Below are 21,630 nucleotides of genomic sequence, written 5' to 3'. Positions count from 1 at the left end.
GCACCCACATACACAGTTTATGTGGTCCACACTTGGCCTAGGGATAGAAATCAGGGATTCTTGCAAGGGAAGCAAGCACTCTACCAGCGACAGCACTAACTCACACATATGATTGTTAGATGAGGGATCAGGAATGGCTTCCCTAAAGACACTTAGGGATACTAAGTATATATCTAACAGAGCTACTAATAAGATATTCAGGCAAAGGAAATAGTCTGTGCAAGGGCCCTGTGCTAAAGGTAAAGTAAGATTATGATAGTTAAGGTAAGTGGGGCGTGGGCGGTAGGGGGGGAGGTCACAAGAGGTGGAAGAAAGCATCCCTGATCCCAAAATGCAAGTCTGGTAAGCTTATGGTTTGGATGTCCTTCTGAGTGGGTGAAAAGCCGTTGGGAAACTTAAGTGATTGTCTTAACCACTAGGTGAGTAGAGTGCAGCATGCAGAAATGAGAGAAAACATCATTAGAGAGAGTCCTCTGCCTCCAGGTGAGTGATGACAATGTCTACATTACAGAGGCTGCAGATAGGGAAGATGGGAAATGTGAGAGCTTGGGTTAGGAAGAAGAACAAGGAGTATACCCTATGTTTTCACTCAATTGATGAAGGCAAAAGGCAAGTCATAGGCATCAGCTTGGGGTAGGGATTGGAATTTAATAGTGGGCATGTAGAACTGAGGTACCTGTACATATTAATAGAACCAGTAGGGTATTTTTTTTTTTTACCACATTTCAAGATCAGGTCTGAGTTAGTAATAGAAATCACAACTCATAGATAGCATTAAGTGGAAATTTGATCTTGGTCCTCTTGGAATAAGGAAAATGGTCTGAGCACTTTGCCCTGGGTGAGTCATACCTTTAGAACTTAAAATGGCAAGGAAGGAGATAATGGGGGTGGGAAGGAAGTAAAAGAGTGGGGGGGAGGAATTAGAATGCATTATGTAAATGTAAGGAATTATTAAAGAACAAATGTAATTGATAATAAACAAAGAGAAGGGAGTCCAGAAAAAGAATCTAAAAAGAGTGAAGCAGAGGGAAAGTGGGAAAAATTCTTCAGGGTTTCCTGCAACATGTGCAAATTCAGTTCAAATGGGAAATCATGTCCCTGGTGGTAGAAACAGAAATATCTCTAGGACCCAGCTACAAAATCAATATGCAATGATGCTTTGGTTGTATGAGGAAGGAAAGAAAGTATAGTGCAGAAGTTCTGAGCACAACACAGTTTAGGAGGCATTTGGAGAGCATGGAGATGAATCTCATGGTGACTTCTATACCATCCTCTCCAGAATGAGCTTCCAAGTCACAACAGAAAAAAAAACAACAGGTGGATTCATAGGTGGCTGGGATATTTCAAGGTGACATGAATTCTGCACAAGGCTAAGGTATGTACAAGGATCATTCTCCACATTGTGTTCAGAGCTTGGTGATGATAATATGTACATTTGACATAGACACAGGCATCCACAGAGGTCACAGTGTGATGTCACAATATCTCTTAATGACTAAGTACCCTACCATACATGTGGTTTGGTTACACATCAGTATAGACTCCAGCCCTAGACTTTGGTTCCTTTCCAATATATTTTTGTTTTCATAGGGCAATGGAGCCACAAGCTCTGTTACATGCCCACTGGCTTTGCCATAGGCATCATGGTCAGACATAACCAACCTGTGTTGAAGAATGATCCAGTCCATTCTGCCTCTATCTTTGGAAACACAGAGACGGGTGGAGGCAGACCCAGGGTTCTCCCATCCAGATCCGTGAAAAGGTATTTTCTTGGACTTTCCCAGTCAGATTCAAGGCAAATGGTTCCTTCTAAATCTTTCCTGTGGAGAAAGGGAAGAAGCAACTCTCTCATCACATGATAGGCAGGAAAGGAAAGCACACTGACAGTGCTGATTTTGCGGCAAGTCAAGGGACGACCCATCTTCCAGTCCTGCCATATAAGGCCAATATTCTTCACCTCGTATGGATGATCTGTACAGTAGCCCTCACCTGACACCAGTCATGAGGTGCTTTGATTCTGGTACTCCCAGACTGACCCCAAAACTATAAGAAATAAATCTTTGGTCATTATAAATCATCTAGTTTTTGGTGTAGGCACAAATGGACCAAGAGGTGTAGCTTTCATACTGCTGGTAAGACAAATAATAACACAGCACAAATTGTGTGCCTAACTGTACTGAGCTACCTACAATGGCTCAGGAATGGGCATTAAAAAGGAATCAGTGTTAGGTCACACGTGAACTTTCCACGTAAGGTGGTTTGTTTAGACTATTCCTCTTCTCCTGAAAGCAGGTTTTTTTTTTCAGTGTGAGAAAGCATAACCCATATTTCTTTTCAGATCCTTGAATAAAACTCTCGGATCATGTGTCCAAGAGCAGTAGTTACACCCGGTCTATGCTTCATCATTTAGCTTAGGAATTCCCAGTAATAGGTACAATCTCCTCCCACACCCTCATCCTGCTCAATGGCTCCCTGATCCCCAATTGAAACTGTGAACTTTGTGCTCCATGATAGAGGAAAGAATAAAGTTGATTTGAATCCACCTATTTTGAAAATATCTCTAAGAAATAAAACAATAAAAATAACAATAAAACTGTCACAAAATCATTCTGACCCTTCGTTAAAAAATGACTCAAGAGGGGAGAAATCAGTAACCAGTATCTGCTTGTTTGTGAGCAAACTTCTTAAAATCATATATTGAAAGGGCAAGAATATGGCATGGGTAAAATGTTGGGACATCTAAATCAAGGCACCAGCCTTTTCTACAGAGATGTACTTCAATTTGTGTGATTTAATGTTTTAGGGGTTTAAAGAGTTGAAAACTGCTTCATAAATATAGTATATTGTCGATACTAAAAGGGGTACCTGGGCTGTGATGGAGGGAAGTAGAACTTGTTTTTGTCCTTCATCCTCAGCATTCTGGTTCTCTCTGCTGTTATTGGGTACATGATTCCAGTGCTATACTCATTAGGCAGGATGCCGACATCCAGGTCACCACTATAGCAACTCTTCACAAAACTAGAAAATGTGACATCTGAAATTTTAAACAATATATCATAAGATTATATCATGTGCCCCACCAAACACAGATTACTCACTAAATATTCTTTTCATAATGTATATTACCAGAGCCAATTTAATCTAACCAGAATAACCTCAGGAAGTATACATGATTCTTAATTACAAAATATCTGGGACATTTACATACATGGACATTGTATGTAAAAAAAAAAGAAAGAAAGAAAGAAAGAAAAGACAGCAATTCCAAGCTAGAAAGTTGGTGGTTAGAGTACTGACTATTCTTCCAAAGGACACAGGTTCGATTCCTAGCAGCCACGTGGAGGCTCACAATCTTCTTTAACACCGGTTCTGGGGATCTAACACCCTCTTCTAGCCTCTGTGGGTACTTCAGGTATATGCTGCACAGATATGTGTGTGTGTGTATATATATATATATATATATATATATATATATATATATATATATATATACATACATATACAGATATATATGTATATATACATACATACATATACAGGCAAGCACTCATACACATAAAATAATAAAAAAATAATACCTTAAAAGACAATAATTCAAATACATTACAGTCTTAGGAAAAGTTAAACTAAAACCATGATGAAAGGTTATCTATTTTATGTAACACTCAAATAGATGGATAATAAGTACAAAATTATCAAAACTATCTGGTACAAGATGCACTGCCCAAGTTTTCAAATGCTGACTTTAAACCTAGCCATCTTTACAGCACCAAACTCTAAAGCAAACCCCGCTGATGGACAGTTTCTGTGTCTCAGTTACTTTAAAGTATAATAGGAAAAGTTACTTCTATCCCTGAGTTACCTTTGTGTTAAATAGTTACAGTGAAATCTCTCCAGCAAGTAGAAAGCAGTAATTTCTGTAAAGAATCACTTGCTGTCTTGAATACACAGTCATGATTCCTCAACATTAGGATGTCAGCTAGACAAGCGAGCACCAGGCCACGCTGAACCTTCTTGCCCTATGATGTTGGAATGTTCCTGAAAGTTGTGTGCTTGGGTGTGTGAAGCCACATTTTTAGGATAAACTCCAGAATCCTACCTTGAAGCTTCATAATTCCTGAAACTGGATGGCCACTTCTCACTTTATGCCACGGCTCCTGTGGCCATTGATTTGGTTCTGAGGTGAAAACTGGCCACAGAATACCAATCCGGCCTCCTCTTGGATTGGAAGGTGCCCTATCTGTTGATGTCCAGTTGGCTGACTGAGGTGTCTTTCTATCTTGAATGCAGTCAAAAGAGGAGCTAGTGGCCACAATGATTGAATTCCTAAGCACAATCTGCACAGCTCTGATGGAGCCCGGTGGAGCCAAAGATACATACCCAACTACCAAAAGACCAATAGTATTGTCTACCAGAGTGATATTCTGCAGGTCCACACTATTCTCTGTCTGCACCATGGCACCATAGTCAAAGTTCTTAAAAGCCAAGAATCCAGAGATACCAGTACAGTTGTTGGGTTTACGTTTCTTGTAGAGGTGAAGGCCATGAAGACTTGAGTGGACCACATTGTCAGACCAAAGCGCTTCAGAAGAGCACCTATGGCCACATATGTGAAAGCCAAGTCTTTCTGACCCTGCCACCACATTGCCATGGAGAATGATATCCTTCGCATAATCCACTTTGATTGCTGCCGCCCAAGGAGATGACCTTGCTGACTGCATCGTCAGGACAACAAGGTTATTAGTGAGAGAATAGTTCTGACCCTCCAGATCAATGCCATGGCCACTTGTGCCGAACACTACATTGTCATTTAAAACCATCCCATGACTGGCAGATGCACGGATGCCCACGCCGCAGCTTTGATGTATAGTAGAAGATATTACCCAGGATCCAGCTGACACACCAGTGAATTCAATGGATGAATACATTGGCGACCCCAAGTTCTGAATTTCTACATTTAGAAGTTGAAGAATACCTACAAAGAAAATGTACATATTCAGGTCAGGTCCTTTCTTGTTTCCCACAAATACCTTTTCTGTATTTTAATCTTAGCCACACTATATTTCCCACTTTATTTTTTATAACCATGAGATTTCCTACATCTTTGATGAAAACTAACAATTATGCAATCTCACTGAAGACACCGCGCTATTTTGAATGTTGTCATTTTATTGTGTATTATTTTGCTATAAAGATGCTTGAACCTACAGCCTGAAGCCTCCGAGGCCAGTATTCTACCACTAGCTATACATCTAGCATAGATTTTATTTTTGGCAGAGTCTTATTAAATTGTCCAGTCAGGCCTATAACTTGTGATCTTTCTGCCTCAGCTTCCTGAATAGCTTAGGTCATAGGCCTGAGCAACCACACCCAGCTTATTTTGTTTTTTGGAGACAGAGTTTGACTATGAAACCCAGGATGGGCTGGAATGTACTATATAGCTCAAGATGGCTTCAACTTCACAACCCTCTTGTATCTCTCCCAAGTGCTAGTATTACAATTGGATACATGTCTAGATGTACTGCCTTAAAAATATATAGTTAAAATGATACAAAAAACAGAATTAGTTTAAAATTTGAGAATTAATAATAGTGTATACACTCTTGTAAAAATACATACTATATGATTATAGGTTATTAATTAATAATAAAATAAAATAACCATAACATCTAAGTCCCATATAACACAGTTCATGTGCCAAGCTTTTCTGCAACACACACACACACACACACACACACACACACACACACACACCACAATTTTAGGAAATGAAATGGTTGAAAAACTAAGATTTCAACCTGGACATATGATTAAGTACTGTGAAGCTCATTGCAAGTACACACATAGCAAGCGTGAAAGATTCAACACTATGTATGGAGCAATGTCACACTGAGTCAGGTAACCAGGCAATAGCTGTATGCCAGTCACTAGTCACATATCCTTTGCTAGGAAGGTTACGACTTGACAACTTGGTCCCTCCTTTCTCTTTTTTCCTTCTTTCCTCCCTCCTTTCTTTCTTTCTCTTTTTGTTTCTTAATTGTTGTTGCTGGAATTTAAGACATTTTGTTTTGTTTTTTGAGGCAATACCCAAAGTAAACTATGAAGTTACTTCTTTGATAAACCTAGAGGAAGTTAGGTGTGTGAAATTTCAATGTTACTATGTTTTACTTAAAGCTCAAACACCAGCCTAATACCTTCAATTCTCCACTGCCTTTTCGGAGGTAGTAAACTCAAACCCTCGCAAATCAGTTGCTGTGAAGAAGTCAATCCTTGTAAGAAGGAGAAAATGAAAAACTATTTGTCTCTCCTAGATAAAACTGGATAAAACAACTCCAATAATTAATCCTCTTGGTTGGCAATAATTGAGAAGCTTCTGGTAGATGGTATAGAAATAGTGTTAAACATTGCTGTATAGGACTCACCTCTGAGCCAAACTGTCATCATCTTGAAGAGTTCTGCTGGTCTCACTAACAAAAGATCATCACCACTAGGTCTGTTGACTATTTACCTCCTATCACAGAAAGAGGGAACTGGAGGGGAGTCATAGGACCCTTACCTGAGTATCCAGCCACCCTCCTAACAAATTATATGCGATTTTGCCTAATTGCATATGGTCCTTGGGAAGGAGCTGGAGGACACTGGGGGAGAGGGTGACAGAAGGTATTCTGTCTACACAGACATGGAAAACCATCATCCTTACTGGCCACCAATACTCCCGCCCATATCCCTTGCCTAACAAACTCAAGTTTTCCAGAGTGAACTTTGATGTAGTTGCATCTTGGTCAATTACTGAGACAATAGAAGGAGAGGGTAGATGTTGTTTACATCTCCCCAAGGAAGGGATTTTAGCAAGAAATATTAAAATGCTAGTTGTCTTTTGATATTCTTTGCCAATAACACACAGCTGAAGGTATGCTATATCTGCCCTGTTCATAGAACTTGGAAATGAACAACACCAAATGAAAATAAGCTCACATGTAAACAGCCTATTTCCTATCATACATGATTGTTTTAGGATCTCATTAACATATCCTGTGAGCAAAATGTAAAGATCTTATTTCTATGTGGTTGCAATTCACAGTTTCACACTGTTCAACATCATTTCACTTGCGTGTACATTGCGGCAATGAATGAAAATCAATAAATAGTAAATTCCTACAATATCTTGAGCACTTAAATAAAGAACTCAGATTCAATTTTTGCTAGTAAATGCTTTCCAACCTTTCCTTCTGAATTATAATCTTAAAGCTTTCAAGCTAGATGTCATTGAGGAAAAAAAAAAGCATCGCCGTGCCTAATAACCAGTAGAGACAGCCCTAACTTGTTTTCATCCTTCTAACCATTCTGCATCATCCATGATGTATACCTGCACATCCCACTTCATCTACGCTCTCATGCAGGTTAGTGTTCTTCTAATTATTTCTTTTATTTTTATATTATAATATAGTTACATTATTTCCCCTTCCCTTTCTTCTCTCTAACCCTCCCTAGCTACCCCTCCTTTCTCTCTTTCAAATTCCTATGCAATCTTTTTTCCTAAATATAACCTTCTCAGTCTGTATATTGTTACTCATATGTATATTCCCAGGGCTGACCATTGGCCTTGGACAACCAGTTAGTATGCTCTTCCCTAGGGAAGGTTATTTCTCCAGCTTTTAGAATTTCTTGGTTGCCTGCAGTTCTTTGTGTAGAGTTGAGGCCCCATAGTCCTCTCTTGGTTCACTTTGGCAGGTTTATTACTGCCATCCTTGTTAAGCTCGTGTTTAGGCCGTCTCACAGCCAACTCTCTGATCCACTAGTTATTACAGTCTTTCCTCCATCCCTATTCTGCAATGGCATAGGTTAATTTTAAAAGCAAGGATTCTTAATGTAGTATGAGAACATGGATTGTATTCTGGACAGAAAGGGTTCATTAAAAGAAAAAAATCCACTTTGGAAAAACCAGAACAGTTCCAGCCCACAGAAACATTTAATGTGGGTTCTCTTTCCTTTCCTGGGAGGTTATTTTAAAAGTCATAGGTTAGCAACCACAGAGGCTTAGGATTATGTCGCCCTTGATGCTGACTCAGGCTTTGAGCTCAACTGTAAGACTTGGTCTTCTGTCCTATTCCAGTGACCTGGTTTTCATTAGCTGGGTCTCTATGATGCTCTCCCCTTATGATGGCCCAACTTTACAATCATTTCTACAAGACCACAGTCCAGCTTTTGTCCACATCTTCTAGAGCAAGATTGTCCAACTTCAACCTCATGTTACCTTGAGCCAGACATTCCTTTCTTGTATGTTGCTGTCCTGTGCACTTGGTAACTATTCACTAAGTACCAGAAAATCTACCCAATAAATGCCACCAGATATTGACAATTTTCACCCTAATGGGCAAACTCACCTTTAGCAAGAACATAGAAAGACAAAGCTTATGTAAAGTGATTTTCTATTCACTAGAAATTGTAAACTTCTGATTTAAGATCTGAATTTACCAAAATAATGAATGGGAATGTGTTCAACCTACCAGGCATGCCACTAAAGAACAGAGACTCTCTCTTCCCAAGAAGCCATCATTTGTCAATGGCTGCTTGGACAGGAAGAAGAGGCTCACACTGGAACAGTGACTGACTTGATCTTGTGTAGGTCTTCTATAGGCAACCACAGCTGCTGGGAGTTATTGAGTGTGGTGGTCTTGTCATGCCTTAAAGACAGTTTTGGTCTTGCCTTCCCCAACCTCCGACCCTTACAGTCTTTCCACTCCTTTCTCTGCAATGGTCCCTGGGAAACGGGGTGACTGGGGTTTGTGGTAGTTTGAAAGAAAATGACCCCCAGAAAGAGTGGCACTAATAGGAGATATGGCCTTTTTGGAGTAGGTGTGGTCTTGGAGGAAGTGTGTTTCTGTGAAGACAGGTTTTGAGTTCTCGTGTATTCTCAAGCCACACCTAGTGAGACAGTTCACTTCTTGTTGTTGAAAGGTGTAGAACTCTCAGCTACTTCTGCAGCACCATGTCTGCCTGCATGCCACCATGTGCCACCATGATGATAATTGACTGAAACTCTGAACGATAAGAAAGTCACCACAATTAAATGTTTTCCTTTTTAAGAGTTGCTGTGGTCATGGTGTCTCTTCACAGCAATAGAAACCCTAAGACGGGGTGATATTGATGTACCACTTTTTGCCGGACTGTGGTGCCGCACACCTTCAATCCCAGCACTTGAGAGGCAGAGCCAGGCGGATCTCTGTGAGTTTGAGGCCAGCCTGGGCTACCAAGTGAGTTCCAGGAAAGGCACAAAGCTACATAGAGAAACCCTGTCTTAAAAAACCAAAAAATTAAAAATAAAAATAAAAATAAAGATGTACCACTTTTTGCTGAACACTTCCCAGACATTTACCCTTTACAGTTGAGTGTTTCTATGTTAACTATTCACCTCACAGAGAAACTTCTATAATTAGGATTAAGAGGTGTGCAAATGAATAATAGACATCTATAACTTCCATCTTAGAGTAAAAGTGATGCCCTCTACATAAAGTGAGGAAATTTCCAATTATATGAGAACTTCCTTCTGTCTCCTGGCCTTTACATTGTGTCCATCACTTGTGTTTTGTAGCCTCGTTTTATCTTGCAGAATGAAAAATCTCATAGAAAAAATGATTTTAAGCTTAAAAGAATCATTTTTAGATTTATCCAGACATTTTCTAATAATAAATATTTTCAAAAGAAAAAACAAACAAACCAACATCCTTCAAGGAGTAGTAGAAGAAAAACTGGTATTTTTAGGTAAAAGAAAATAGAATTAATCAGCAGTTGATGTATGTTCCAAGAACTATTAAAGGAAATTTCTAAGAACCAAAGAAAATAATTTTATAAATAAACTCAGAACCTTAAGGATAGACATACAGTGGCTTTCAAAGATGGAGCTATTCTGACAAGATTTCCCAAACTATTTGGTAAGGAAGAGCTTTGTAAAACTATAGCCAGAATATACATTTAATAAATAAGGTCATCAAACAATTTTGCAAGATCCTAAAATAACTGAAGCATACATTTCAAAGAAAAAGATTCCACTGGTCTTTTAAAAAAGACTGAATTGATTTTAAACCACTTTAAAATATGGGAAATATTTGTATTTAAATTAGAGCCACTAATTGGTAGCATGACTCATGTCTAACATAAGATGTTACATACTACTGGGAAAACATAAGAGAAAATTAGGAAAGTGATAAAATTCAAATAGTTAGAGTCATGTATCATTTTCAAAGCAGAGGAAAATTCAGATGTGCTGAAGGTATTTTCTTTGAGGTTAAAAGGTGCATATGCACTGATCTCCAGTATATTATTTAACTTCACACTACTAATTTAGCAAAGATTGGGGCTGAAAACTCATAGCTTTCTGGAGCACAAAGAAGCCACCTAATTAGATCATTTTGCATCAAAAGTGAAAATTCTCGCAACTGAAGTTTCTGAGTGTCCCAGGTGAGCGGTTCAGAATTACTTAGTAGCTGAACAGTAATGCTTAATAAATGAAAATTTCATTTCACTTACCAGAAAACTCTTCTCTGCTAGACTTCCTGAAGGACCCCACAAGGAGTCTCCCTCTACATGATGAGTCAGACTGAATTTTAATGTTCCTAGTCAACAGTCCAACCTCAGCAGCCAAAGGAATGTGTTGACCATCCTCCATGATGTGCGCACTTCCTAGAAAAACAGGAGTCAGAGAAAAACAACTTTTAACTGGCTGTCATGGAAATCACCACCTGGGGACCCTACAGTACCTCACAAATGAAAGTTTCTATTCCTATTAGAAGTCCTTCCAACCTGAAAGCCAGCCTTTCCTCGGGCACACTCCACAGATGTCAGCTGAGAAATGAAAAACCTGTTCACTTGTTCCTCTTTGGGATCAAAGAGAATGTACAAGCAATAATTCATTTCTTCTCAATAACTCTGGGTACTAGGACAGGCCAATTAGTAGGGTCCCCAACCTCCTTCCTTTCATTCATCAGTGTGAGGTTCTGGCATTTGACTGCACATTGTTTATATACCTCCATCATCCATCATGGAAGTAAAGAATCTCAGGTCAGATGAGGCAGTGGTAGAGAGTAAACATCAATGTTAGACAGAGAAGGGAATAGAAGGGGATGATGCTTAGCACAGTAATCCCCTCTCCTGATGGACTTCTGCCTTCTATGGCCTGGACCATCTACCAAAGCAAGGTAAGGAAAAGCCTTGTTTCCCTGACATTTCAAGATGGCTCTAGCTGGCCAGGGTTAATGAAGATATATATCTCTTTTCTATGCTATGCTTTTTAAACAGAAAAATCAAGCTGGACATAATACTAACTAATCGGAAGCCGAGGCAAGAGAATGACCAGAGCCCAGAAATTCAAGACCAGCCAAAGTCACATAGAAAAATCCATCTCAGCAACAATAGAAAGCAGAGGAGGAGTTATTACCCCTGAAACTCTAACTGAGAAATGACTTTAGACAGTCTAGAGGAACATTTATGCTCCCCTCTCACATATCATATGAAAGAACAATCTCTGACCCACTTATTTCGCATGTTTTATTAGTTAGATCTCCTGAGTTAAACTTATTTCCTACATGACACAGTAGGGTGGTTTTTCTTTGATGGGTATTATTTCTATACAGAACTTACCACCTCTTTTTACAAGAAGGTATCAGAGTTTCTCTCTTTCTTTTGTTTTTGTTTTTCTTGGTAATCCTACTAGACAATATATAAAATATATTTTGTGTCAAGAAGCATACATTGCTATATAAAGTTATTATACTATCCATTGTATTCCAAGGGACTATATATTCAATGTGTCATGAAATAAACTAGATACTTAGTGCCAAAGAGTTTTTTTCTGGCTTAGGCAAAAACTATCTATTTATTTTTGAAAATTTTTCAACTCTCCTCTCAGACTTGCCATCATGAATCATAAAATGTTTGTTACAACTAAATATTATTTTGAAAGTATATAATATGCCAAGACTGATGGTACACACCTTTAATCACAGCACCAGGGAGGCAGAGGCAGGTGGATCTCTTGAGCCTGAGGCCAGCCTGGTCCACATAGCAAGTTCTAAGACAGCCAGGACTATATAACGATACCCTGTCTCAATACATAAATAAATAAAATAAAAATTAATAATAAGCCAGACATGAAGACATGGGGCACGTATGTCTACAATCTCAGCACTGAAGTACTAACATAAGAGAATGAGTTTGCGGTGCAAGCTTGGACTGCTTAGTCAGACCCTGTCTCAAACAAACAAAAATATTAAAAGGCAGAAAGGAAAGAAGGAAGAAGGGGGAGAAGAGAGGAGAGGAGAGGTGGGCAGGGGAAGAAAAATTGAGGAAAGTTTCTAAGGCAAGTGCAGGACAGCAATCAGGTAGCCTCGTTCCACTCTTAATGTCAAGCAAGTGCAATACACCTGGGCAGGCTGCCAAGCAGGTCCCTTCAGGGCCCATCCATTTCCTTTAACCAACAAAGCAAAGCAGTTACCAATGTGCCGGTGTCTAAGACGTTCATAGATCCTGATGTGATGGCCCTTGACTTCCTTTATGGTGAGGACCTCTGCCTCATGAGGCTCATAAGAAGAAGAGCTGAGGATGACTTTGTCGTGGGGCTGCCAATCCACTGCATCATCTACTATGATTCTGTAAACTCAGAAAGTGGGCATCAGATATACTCATAAAACAACAGAGATTATCAAGTAACCCAAAAGAAAGTAAAACCTGCAAAAACAAGCCTATCTCATCATGCAAACTCAAAGAGGGAGTAAAACAAAACATAAGAAAAAAGCTTTTGTTGAACATTGACTGTTGTACATGGAAGAAATACTTAGTTCATGAAGTCCTTGCTTTGATAGCATGAAGACCTTAATTCAGTCCCTAGAAACCATTTTTAAAACGTCAAATATGGTGGTTCATTCTTGTAATCCCAGTAACGTGGCAGAGTTTAGTCATCATATCTTCATGTGCCTTGGCTAAGAGCCATTTCCCTTCTTGACTGCTAAATAACTTGAGTAATAAAGATATTCCCAAGGAGATCTCTTTTCATGTCTTCTGAAGATGTATTAGCATTTTGGGGGCAACATATACAGAAAGCCTATCAGACAGAAACAGCTATGAGTCTTTAGAATTCTAGTAGCATCTATGTAACCTCAGAAAGCTGTTTAGTTTTTCCAGCTTTATGTCTTCAGTGATGTCTTCCCATCTCACCCTGACATACAGATTGCATTACAGAGAATAGTGTGTATTACTGCAGTGTGCTATTCCAAGCCTTGTGTTTTTTATCTCTCTGTGAATCAATGGGAGCTTTGTACATTTTCTTAGACTCACATTGAATTAATTTTCTCTTCAATCTGTCATTGCTGTGTACCTTTTTCTTTGTGAATATGACTGTTTTCCTTTCCATTCACTTTCCTTGCTTATTTCAACACTGCAAATTTATTCTGTGGCCTTTTACCTAGTACCAATTTAGATGTCACTTTAGTCAATGTCCCTAACTTAGCAAACAGTGACAAAAATTCTGTATCACATACAAATGTTCATCTAGGCAAAAGGGGCTGGACAAGATATCAGTTGTGCCGCATATATTGACAGTGCCACTAATAACTGACAGATATTATAGATCCTCATAAAGTCTCAGCTGTGCCCTTGGTTGGCTATGATGTCATAGAAGATTCGGTTGCAGAACAATCAAACAAAAGCTATTTTTAAAGGTAAAATGGGGGCCTGGACTTGTGGCTCAGTTTGGAGGAGAGTGTTTTCCTAGTGTGCATGAAGCCATGGGTTTAATACCCAGTGCCTCATAAGCTTGGTTTGTTGGTGAACACCTATAATCCTAGCACTTAGGAGGCAGAGTCGGGATAATCTAAAGTTCAAAATCATTCTCAGCTACATAGAGAGTTTGATGCCAATCTGGGCTACATAAGACTATGTCTCAAAATAAAAATAAAAGAAAGAGGGAGGTGAGGAAGGAATAAAAGAAAGAAAAAGGGAGAGAGGGAGGGAGGAAAGGAGGCAGAGAGGGAGAGAGGGAGGCAGGGAGGGAGGGAGGGAGAGAAGAAAGGACCGAGGAAGAGAGAAGAGAAGGAAGGAAGGAAGGAAGGAAGGAAGGAAGGAAGGAAGGAAGGAAGGAACTATAAAGTAGGGAACCAGCTTTGACACAAAAAGATTAAATAGTAACTCAAGGGTAGATAATCAAATGGAGCCAAAGATTAGGTTGAATTAACGGAATATTCCTGATCCAGTCCAGAGATATTTTAACTAAAGATCATCACCTTGCCATCACCAACAGGTTCTTCCCTGCCTGTTAATGAATAATTAAAAAAAAAGTATCTAAATATTCCAGTTACATCATTGCAACCCCTAAAATAATAACAAAGCTATGAAAGAAAAAATGAATGGAATACCATATAGTCATCTAAAAATATGTTGTTGGGCATAACTTAATTGCAAAGAATTTTCTTCCCAATGCATTGATTTTTAAAAGAAATTATAAAATAATATGCCTCACTTTAAAGCAAAAATAATACACATATAAAATGGAAGACAAAAAGAATATCTATTAAAACATTAACTTTAGAGGTGCTGTATTGTAGACGAATTTCTAAACAGTCATATTAAATGAGAAACATGGAGCCAAATACAGGAGTAATAGCTGAAGAGATCAGAGAAATAACAAAGAACCACTGACTAACCTTAGCTTACCACCTCACCGTAGCTTCCCAAGAGAGCTTCTTCCTGTCTAACCTGCACTTTTATTGCCTTCCTGTTCTGCCTTCTCATTGACTCTAAGCCCAGCCACATCACTGCCTGTGTATACAGACTTCCAGGTCTCTATGGTTGATACTGGGATTAAAGGCATGTCATACTTGGCTGTGTCCTTGGCCACACAAAGATTCTGCCTGCCACATGATCAGATTAAGGGCATGTGCTACCACCGCCTAACTTCTGTTTATGGCTCACTATGACCTCTGATCTCCAGGCAAACTTTATTTATTAACATACAAATAAAATCACATTTCAGCACAAATAAAATATCACCACACTGTATTAGTTTTTTTTTCCACTTAGGAATGTATTTTCTTACTTAATGGATAGCATGCTATACTAAAAAATATTTGAAAGAAAATAACAGCTTCGGATGTAGCACAGTAGCAGTGTCTACCAAGGTCTGAGGTTTTATTTTAATACCACAAATAAGGAAAGGGGAGAAGAGGATGAAGGAAGGAACAGAGGGAAGGAAAGAGACAAGATAAGGGGTGAGGCTCAGAAGAAGAGGGGTGAGAAAAACAACTGTTACTACAAAGCCACAGGACAGGCAAGTAGTAATGGAACGGGAGTATACAGTCATCTAATCATGATCTAGATTACTCAGATAACCTTCTCATTGGTATTTATATTTTTGAATGAAGTTCTTCAGATAATAGATGACCATAATATTTTATACAGTTTCTTATAACTGGTATATGCCTCATCTCAAATGTAGCATATGATGGCATTAGAGCAATGAAGAAAGATAGACACCTTCACACATTTATCAAAATGCACAGAACACACAAGGTCAAGTGAACCCAAAGGTAACCTAGGGGAAAAGATAAGTCCTTCACAAACTGTCTTTCCTGAGCCCTCTACTCTGGCCAAATGGGTCTGCTTACTCTCCTGAAGCCCATTCATTCTCAAAGGAACTGACTCCTTTAGGTACTGTGCTTCGAAAAGTCTTCTTAAGGAAGACCCAACCCTTTATCACCAAACTGTTTTTTTTTTGTAGCTGTTTTATAACACATAGAGTGCTAATTCCTATCTCTGCATTATGTACATTTGCCCACATACAAATGAACATCATACATGCTATAACTCTGCTGCTACAAGGGACGTCTCCTCACAGGAAGGTCCTTGCTGATTCCCTGCCTCTTCTGCATTTTTTTTTAATTTATTTTAATTTATTTTGCAATACAATTCAGTTCTACATATCAGCCACGGATTCCCTTGTTCTCCCCCCTCCCATCCCCCTCACCTTCCCCCCAAACCCCCCCCCCATTCCCATCTCCTCCAGGGCAAAGCCTTCCCCACAGACTGAGGTCAACCCAGTAGATTCAGTCCAGGTAGGTCCAGTCCCCTCCTCCCAGGCCGAGCAAACAATCCTGCATAGGCCCCAGGTTTCAAACAGCCAACTCATGCAATGAGCACAAGATCTGGTCCCACTGCCTGGATGCCTCCCAAACAGATCAAGCCAATCAACTGTCTCACCCATTCGGAGGGCCTGATCCAGTGGGGACCCCTCAGCCATTGGTTCATAGTTCATGTGTTTCCATTCATTTGGCTATTTGTCCCTGTGCTTTATCCAACCTTGGTCTCAACAATTCTCGCTCATATAAACCCTCCTCATTCTCGCTAATTGGACTCCCAGAGCTCCACCCGGGGCCTAGTCATGGATCTCTGCATCCAGATCCCTCAGTAGTTGGATGAGGTTTCTAGCATGACAATTAGGGTGTTTGGCCATCCCATCACCAGAGTAGGTCAGTTCGGGCTGTCTCTCGACCATTGCCAGCAGTCTGTTGTGTGGGTATCTTTGTGGATTTCTGTGGGCCTTTCTAGCACTTTGCTTCTTCCTATTCTCATGTGGTCTTCATTTACCATAGTCTCCTATTCCTTGTTCTCCCTCTCTGTTGTCGATCCAGCTGGGATCTCCCGCTCCCCCAAGCTCTCTTTCCCTCAACCCTCGCCTTTCATTACCCCCACTCATGTCCAGGCTGTTCATGTAGATCTCATTCCATTTCTCTGTCATTGGGCAATCCCTGTGTCTTTCTTGGGGTCCTGTTTTCCAGGTAGCCTCCCTGTATCACCAAACTTTTGATGTAATAAATTTTAGGCCTCAGACTGGTGTCTTGCCCTTATCTATTTGATAGTAGTGGTTGCTGCTTAATGGAAACATGAACATTGTGTAATTTGTTAGTTCAAACATTATTTTGTGCTAAAAATGAGTGAGATTAACCTCACTGTTTCTATTAAGACTTCTTGAAATGTTACAGCCTCACAGAGATATATTTCTCCTTTGTACTTAAGAAGCTTTACAATCCAGTCTGCCAAAAGAACAGCATGCTGATATCAAAGAACCGGAGACTCCTATGTCTGCACCTGCACCATTAACAGTGGGCACCACAGAGAAGTCTGTGGTGACAGCATCGGAAACCTAGTTCGTACAGCTAGCTAAGTCAGTGTTCCTAGGATTTCAGCATCCACTCTTTCACCTGCAGTTTTCCACCACTATCGCCGACTTACAATAATCAAAAAGACATAATTTAATGACTATGGGAATAAGAAGTCTTAGCTGCATTCTAGGCTTTTATATAACACTAATGAGAGTCATGTTATAGAGAAGAGCGCAAACTTTACTGTTTTCTGAGAAAAATATTCTTAAAACAATCCACCAACCAACTGGTGTCAAGTGAGAACCATGTGAAAAAAATAAAATTTAAAATGTAACAGTGGAAGGCTCCTGAAAGATAATATTTTTTCTAAAAAAAAAATATCAGCACCATTTCCTTTATTTTGGTATTAATATTTGACCCTGTTTGGGGAAAATATAATGCTTGTCTATCCATAGGACACTGATCAGGTTATAAAGAACAAGTTTTATAAATGTCATTTAACAGTTTTTGCAACTATGAATAAAACATTCATATGCATACACCTATAATTTTAGTGAATCAATCTAGACATTAATGGAGAATCATAATTAGAATGAAAATAGCTGTGTTTGACCAGTCTCAAAGTATACAACATTAGTTCCCTCAAGAAACTGGAGTAGTCCCAGACTTTGAAACTCTACAAATGCTAATACTTGCTTTGCCAATTCCAATATTAACACTTTTCATCAATGCCACTGAAATGTAATGGTAATTTTTAGATGTATTTGGGTGTTGGGTTCTGAAGAAACTGCACTCCATAATGAAGTGTAAATGCTGTAGGCAATAATCACAACTCCAGTAGACTATTTACCTATCAGGCCTCCTTCCTCCCTCATCCAGGAAAGTCTTTCACCTTCTGAAACTCTATTCCTCCCTCTACCGTACGACTTTAGTTGTTCTCTGGAGAACCTCTCCATAGGCTTGTGTAAATCTCTCCCCTGGACTATGAATGAACATAAGGGGAGAGCAATACCCTCTCGGATTGTGAAGCTGGATAAAGCTCAGTGGCTCGGAGATCAGGCATAGTCTACCGCAGTGGGGGAAACTGTTCCTCAGTAGAAAGATGAGATCAAAATAGAGAAGCACACAATGTACAGCGACAGAAGGGAGAGGCTGGCTTGGCCCCAATCCAAACTGAATCAAGGAGTGTTCCTTTAACTCCTCTAACAGAATCTGGACTGCCTATCAGTGTCCCTGTCTTGGGGCTGACTTTATGCCAGAAACTGAGCTAAAAAAATTCACATTCATTAATTCATTTAATTTGTATAATTATTTTATTAGCTAGGCACTATTACTCTCATAATTACAGAAAAAGAAACTATGACTCAAGAGGGTAATTTACCAAAGTTATACATTTAGTAAGTCATAAGCCAATCTCACTGTTCAAGCCTTCTCACTGCCGAGTTCTTTTTCCTCCTTATTCCTAAAGTGAAGTCTTTGACATCCATAGAAGAGTTGTCCAGTTGAGATTAGAACATAGTGCTTCATCAGATCTGAAGAACTCTTTTTAGAAGAAACTGTACATAGGATTGCTAATTGCTAGTAAGTGGGAAAAGAGCCATTGACTTTATGTTCTGATACATAAATACAATTATGGTAATAATGCATTTATAATAATATGTAAAAAGCTGATTAAAATTTAACTTGAGGCAGAAATGCTGATATACTAGAAAATATACAGTTAAGCTGGCATGTTCTAATTTGTAGAAAAGACACAAGCAGATATGAATTAGATGCCTGTGCTGTGATTTTCTTAGATGCTACAGATTATACCAAATACTATTTCCTCTCTCCAGAACCTATATACATGAACAGAATTCATGCAGTTTAAATAACTTACCCTCATCATTCATTAAGAGCCACACCAATGTTTTGTGGCTATACATGATGTTATCATCAGGGAATATCAAGCCAAAGGTATATAGAAACATTAGTATTTATACAACTTGTTATATCTTAAATTATTTGAAGAATTTTTACAAAGAAAGGATAGCTATATGCTTTATGATTCCCTAAAATTTTAAACCATAAAATCACGCTACAGTGGTTTTGCAGATGAAGGAATTGTATGCTAAATTAAGAGATAATGGTTGACTCTCCAAAGATAAGTAGGATGGTGTGTAATGATATACAGACCAACTAAAACCCTTATTTGATTGCCTAAGATTGAAGTACCAAAGGTGCCATAGAAAGCCTTGTGTGCACTGCTTAGAGGAGAGGAAACAGAGATATCCCAAACACACGATATCTCAAAAGCACATCACTAATGCGATACAGGAACCAACAGAGCAGATATTATCAGTGGCAGTGTTCAAATTAAAGGTCTAGGTCCTGAGGACAGGGCCAAGTAATAAACGGTTATTTGTGATTTCCTTGTAGATAACAGACTGTACCCACAAACCATTCGGAACAATTCAAACCTGTAAAATCAGCTGTTATAAAAAAGATGCAAGATAATAAGTGGCACAAGGATAAGAAGGAAGAGGGGGCCGTTGTGCACGGCTGGTAGAAACTTAAATTAGTGTAGCTATTATAGAAAACAGGATGGAGGGGTTAGATATATGACTTTGCCATTAAGAACAGAATCCAGACCCCAGTTCATGTGCAGGTGTCTTGTGCACACCTGTGGCCTTCAGCTCCAAGGGAGGTTGAGACAGGAGTGTTGCTGGGACTTCACGGCTTTTAGAGCCTCACAGGTGGAGAGTGACAGAGGAGGACCTCTAACATCCACTTCTGGCCCCCATGCTCAAACACAAATAGGTATGTACACTTGTACATATGCATATACCTACATACAAAATATATGATATATGTATGAAAAAGGATGGAGGAATCTTAGAAATTAAAACAATTAACTATCTTCGAAATCCTACCATGGAGTACCTAGGAAAAGAATTTGAAATCAGTGTGAACATTTCACCTCCATGTTCATTAACTGCACTATCTACCAGGGGCACAACAGGGAAACTATCGGGTGTCTGTCCACTAAGAAAAGAAAAAAGAAATGTGGTACATGTGCACAATGGAACATGATCCAGCCTTTAAATGGAAGGACAGTCTGCCATTTGAACAGCGTAGATGAACATTATGTTAAGTGCAGTAAGTAGAAGAACAAGAAACACACTGGCTGATCTCATGTATGTATTAAATCTAAAGTGTTGATCTAAGGGGAGGAGACAACATTTAGGAGACTCACGTAGGTCATGTTGATTGTGGATAACATCTTATTTAAAAGCTGCTGAGAACACAGACTTCACTTGTTGCTCAACACAAAATAAAGAAATAAATAGGCATGTAAAGTGCTGTATGTGCTAATTTACTGTTTAGTCATTCCATGACATACAGGTTTCAAAACAGAATTCCAAACATGCTAAACATTCATAGCTTCACTTGTCAATTAAAAACAATTAAACATTTGAAAAACAAGATAATAAGACAGATGTGATAAAGCCTTATATGGTTTTTATTCTTTTGAAAGGACAAGAAATGATTAACTAGAAAACAAACAAAAGAATGCAAAAGGTTCTCCACAGACCTGCCCTTCTCTCTGCTTTCCAGGGCTCAGTGATACCTTTCCCACAGAGTAGCTTAGGGGCAAGGGTTGGCATGCTCTTAGACACCTCTGCTCATCAACTATTGAGTCCATCAGCATATAGTGTTGCTTCTGTCTCCAACACACATTTCTCTCTCTCTCTCTCTCTCTCTCTCTCTCTCTCTCTCTCTCTCTCTCTCTCTCTCTCTCTCCCTCCCTCCCTCCCTCCCTCCCTCCCTATCCCTCTCTACCTAATCTAAGCCACTATAAGTCATTTCCAGAAAAACTGCAAAGTTAGCATCCTGTCTTAAGTCCTAAGGGTCTTTTCCATCTTCTCTGGCAACAGCAACCATTTTCGTATAAGCATAAGTTAGATAAAGTGTGGGTCAGACCTAATGCTTGCCTGTTTAAAACTCCATGAATGGGTAGAATGAAATACCAATACCTTAAGATTCACTGGCAGAGTCAGAGAACACATGCAAGTGACTGCCCAAGTCTACACAGGCAGTGCATGTACTGTGTAGCATAGTGGTGTAAGGATAAACTCATTTGTCTTTGTATAGCCTGTTTTTAGTTATTCTAAATGCAAAAGGTCCATTTTGTTCATTGGTTTCCACAAAAGTTTCAACTGTAACAAAGTAGAGTAAGAAGTATTATCAATGTAAATTTAAAAATGACATAGAGCAAAGACAAAGTAAGTTTTCTTCAAGGCATCTCACTGAGCTTACTTTGGCTGGGCAAGCAAGAAATAAAAATAAGTTCAATAAATGAATGAGAGGCATTTTCATGGAGGGTTTCCCACTTATAGTACTTAATAAATCAAGCATGTACAAACAAATTTTATGAGTCAAGTTATCTTAATAAATTTGCAAAGAAAGGATATCCATATATTGTATGTTTTCCTAGAAATAT

General features: G+C 39.1%; 1 protein-coding gene across 1 annotated transcript in view; it reads right to left on the bottom strand.

Moving 5' to 3' along the window:
- Pkhd1 (PKHD1 ciliary IPT domain containing fibrocystin/polyductin) overlaps positions 1–21,630 on the bottom strand; it is a 471,509-nt gene that overhangs the window by 120,881 nt on the left and 328,998 nt on the right. Inside the window, exons 55-59 of the mRNA XM_052743962.1 lie at positions 12,491–12,645; positions 10,528–10,680; positions 4,100–4,975; positions 2,866–3,034; positions 1,663–1,820 (exon numbers count right to left, since the gene is read on the bottom strand). Of these exons, the coding sequence (XP_052599922.1) occupies positions 1,663–1,820; positions 2,866–3,034; positions 4,100–4,975; positions 10,528–10,680; positions 12,491–12,645 (1,511 nt within the window). The remainder of the gene's footprint in view (positions 1–1,662; positions 1,821–2,865; positions 3,035–4,099; positions 4,976–10,527; positions 10,681–12,490; positions 12,646–21,630) is intronic.

The sequence above is a fragment of the Peromyscus californicus genome, unplaced genomic scaffold (genome assembly GCF_007827085.1).
Source record: "Peromyscus californicus insignis strain IS unplaced genomic scaffold, ASM782708v3 Scaffold_19__1_contigs__length_69161282, whole genome shotgun sequence".
Classification (NCBI taxonomy): domain Eukaryota; kingdom Metazoa; phylum Chordata; class Mammalia; order Rodentia; family Cricetidae; genus Peromyscus; species Peromyscus californicus.
The sequence above is the reverse complement of the archived record's forward strand: the minus strand, read 5'-3'. Positions and strand labels throughout refer to the sequence as shown.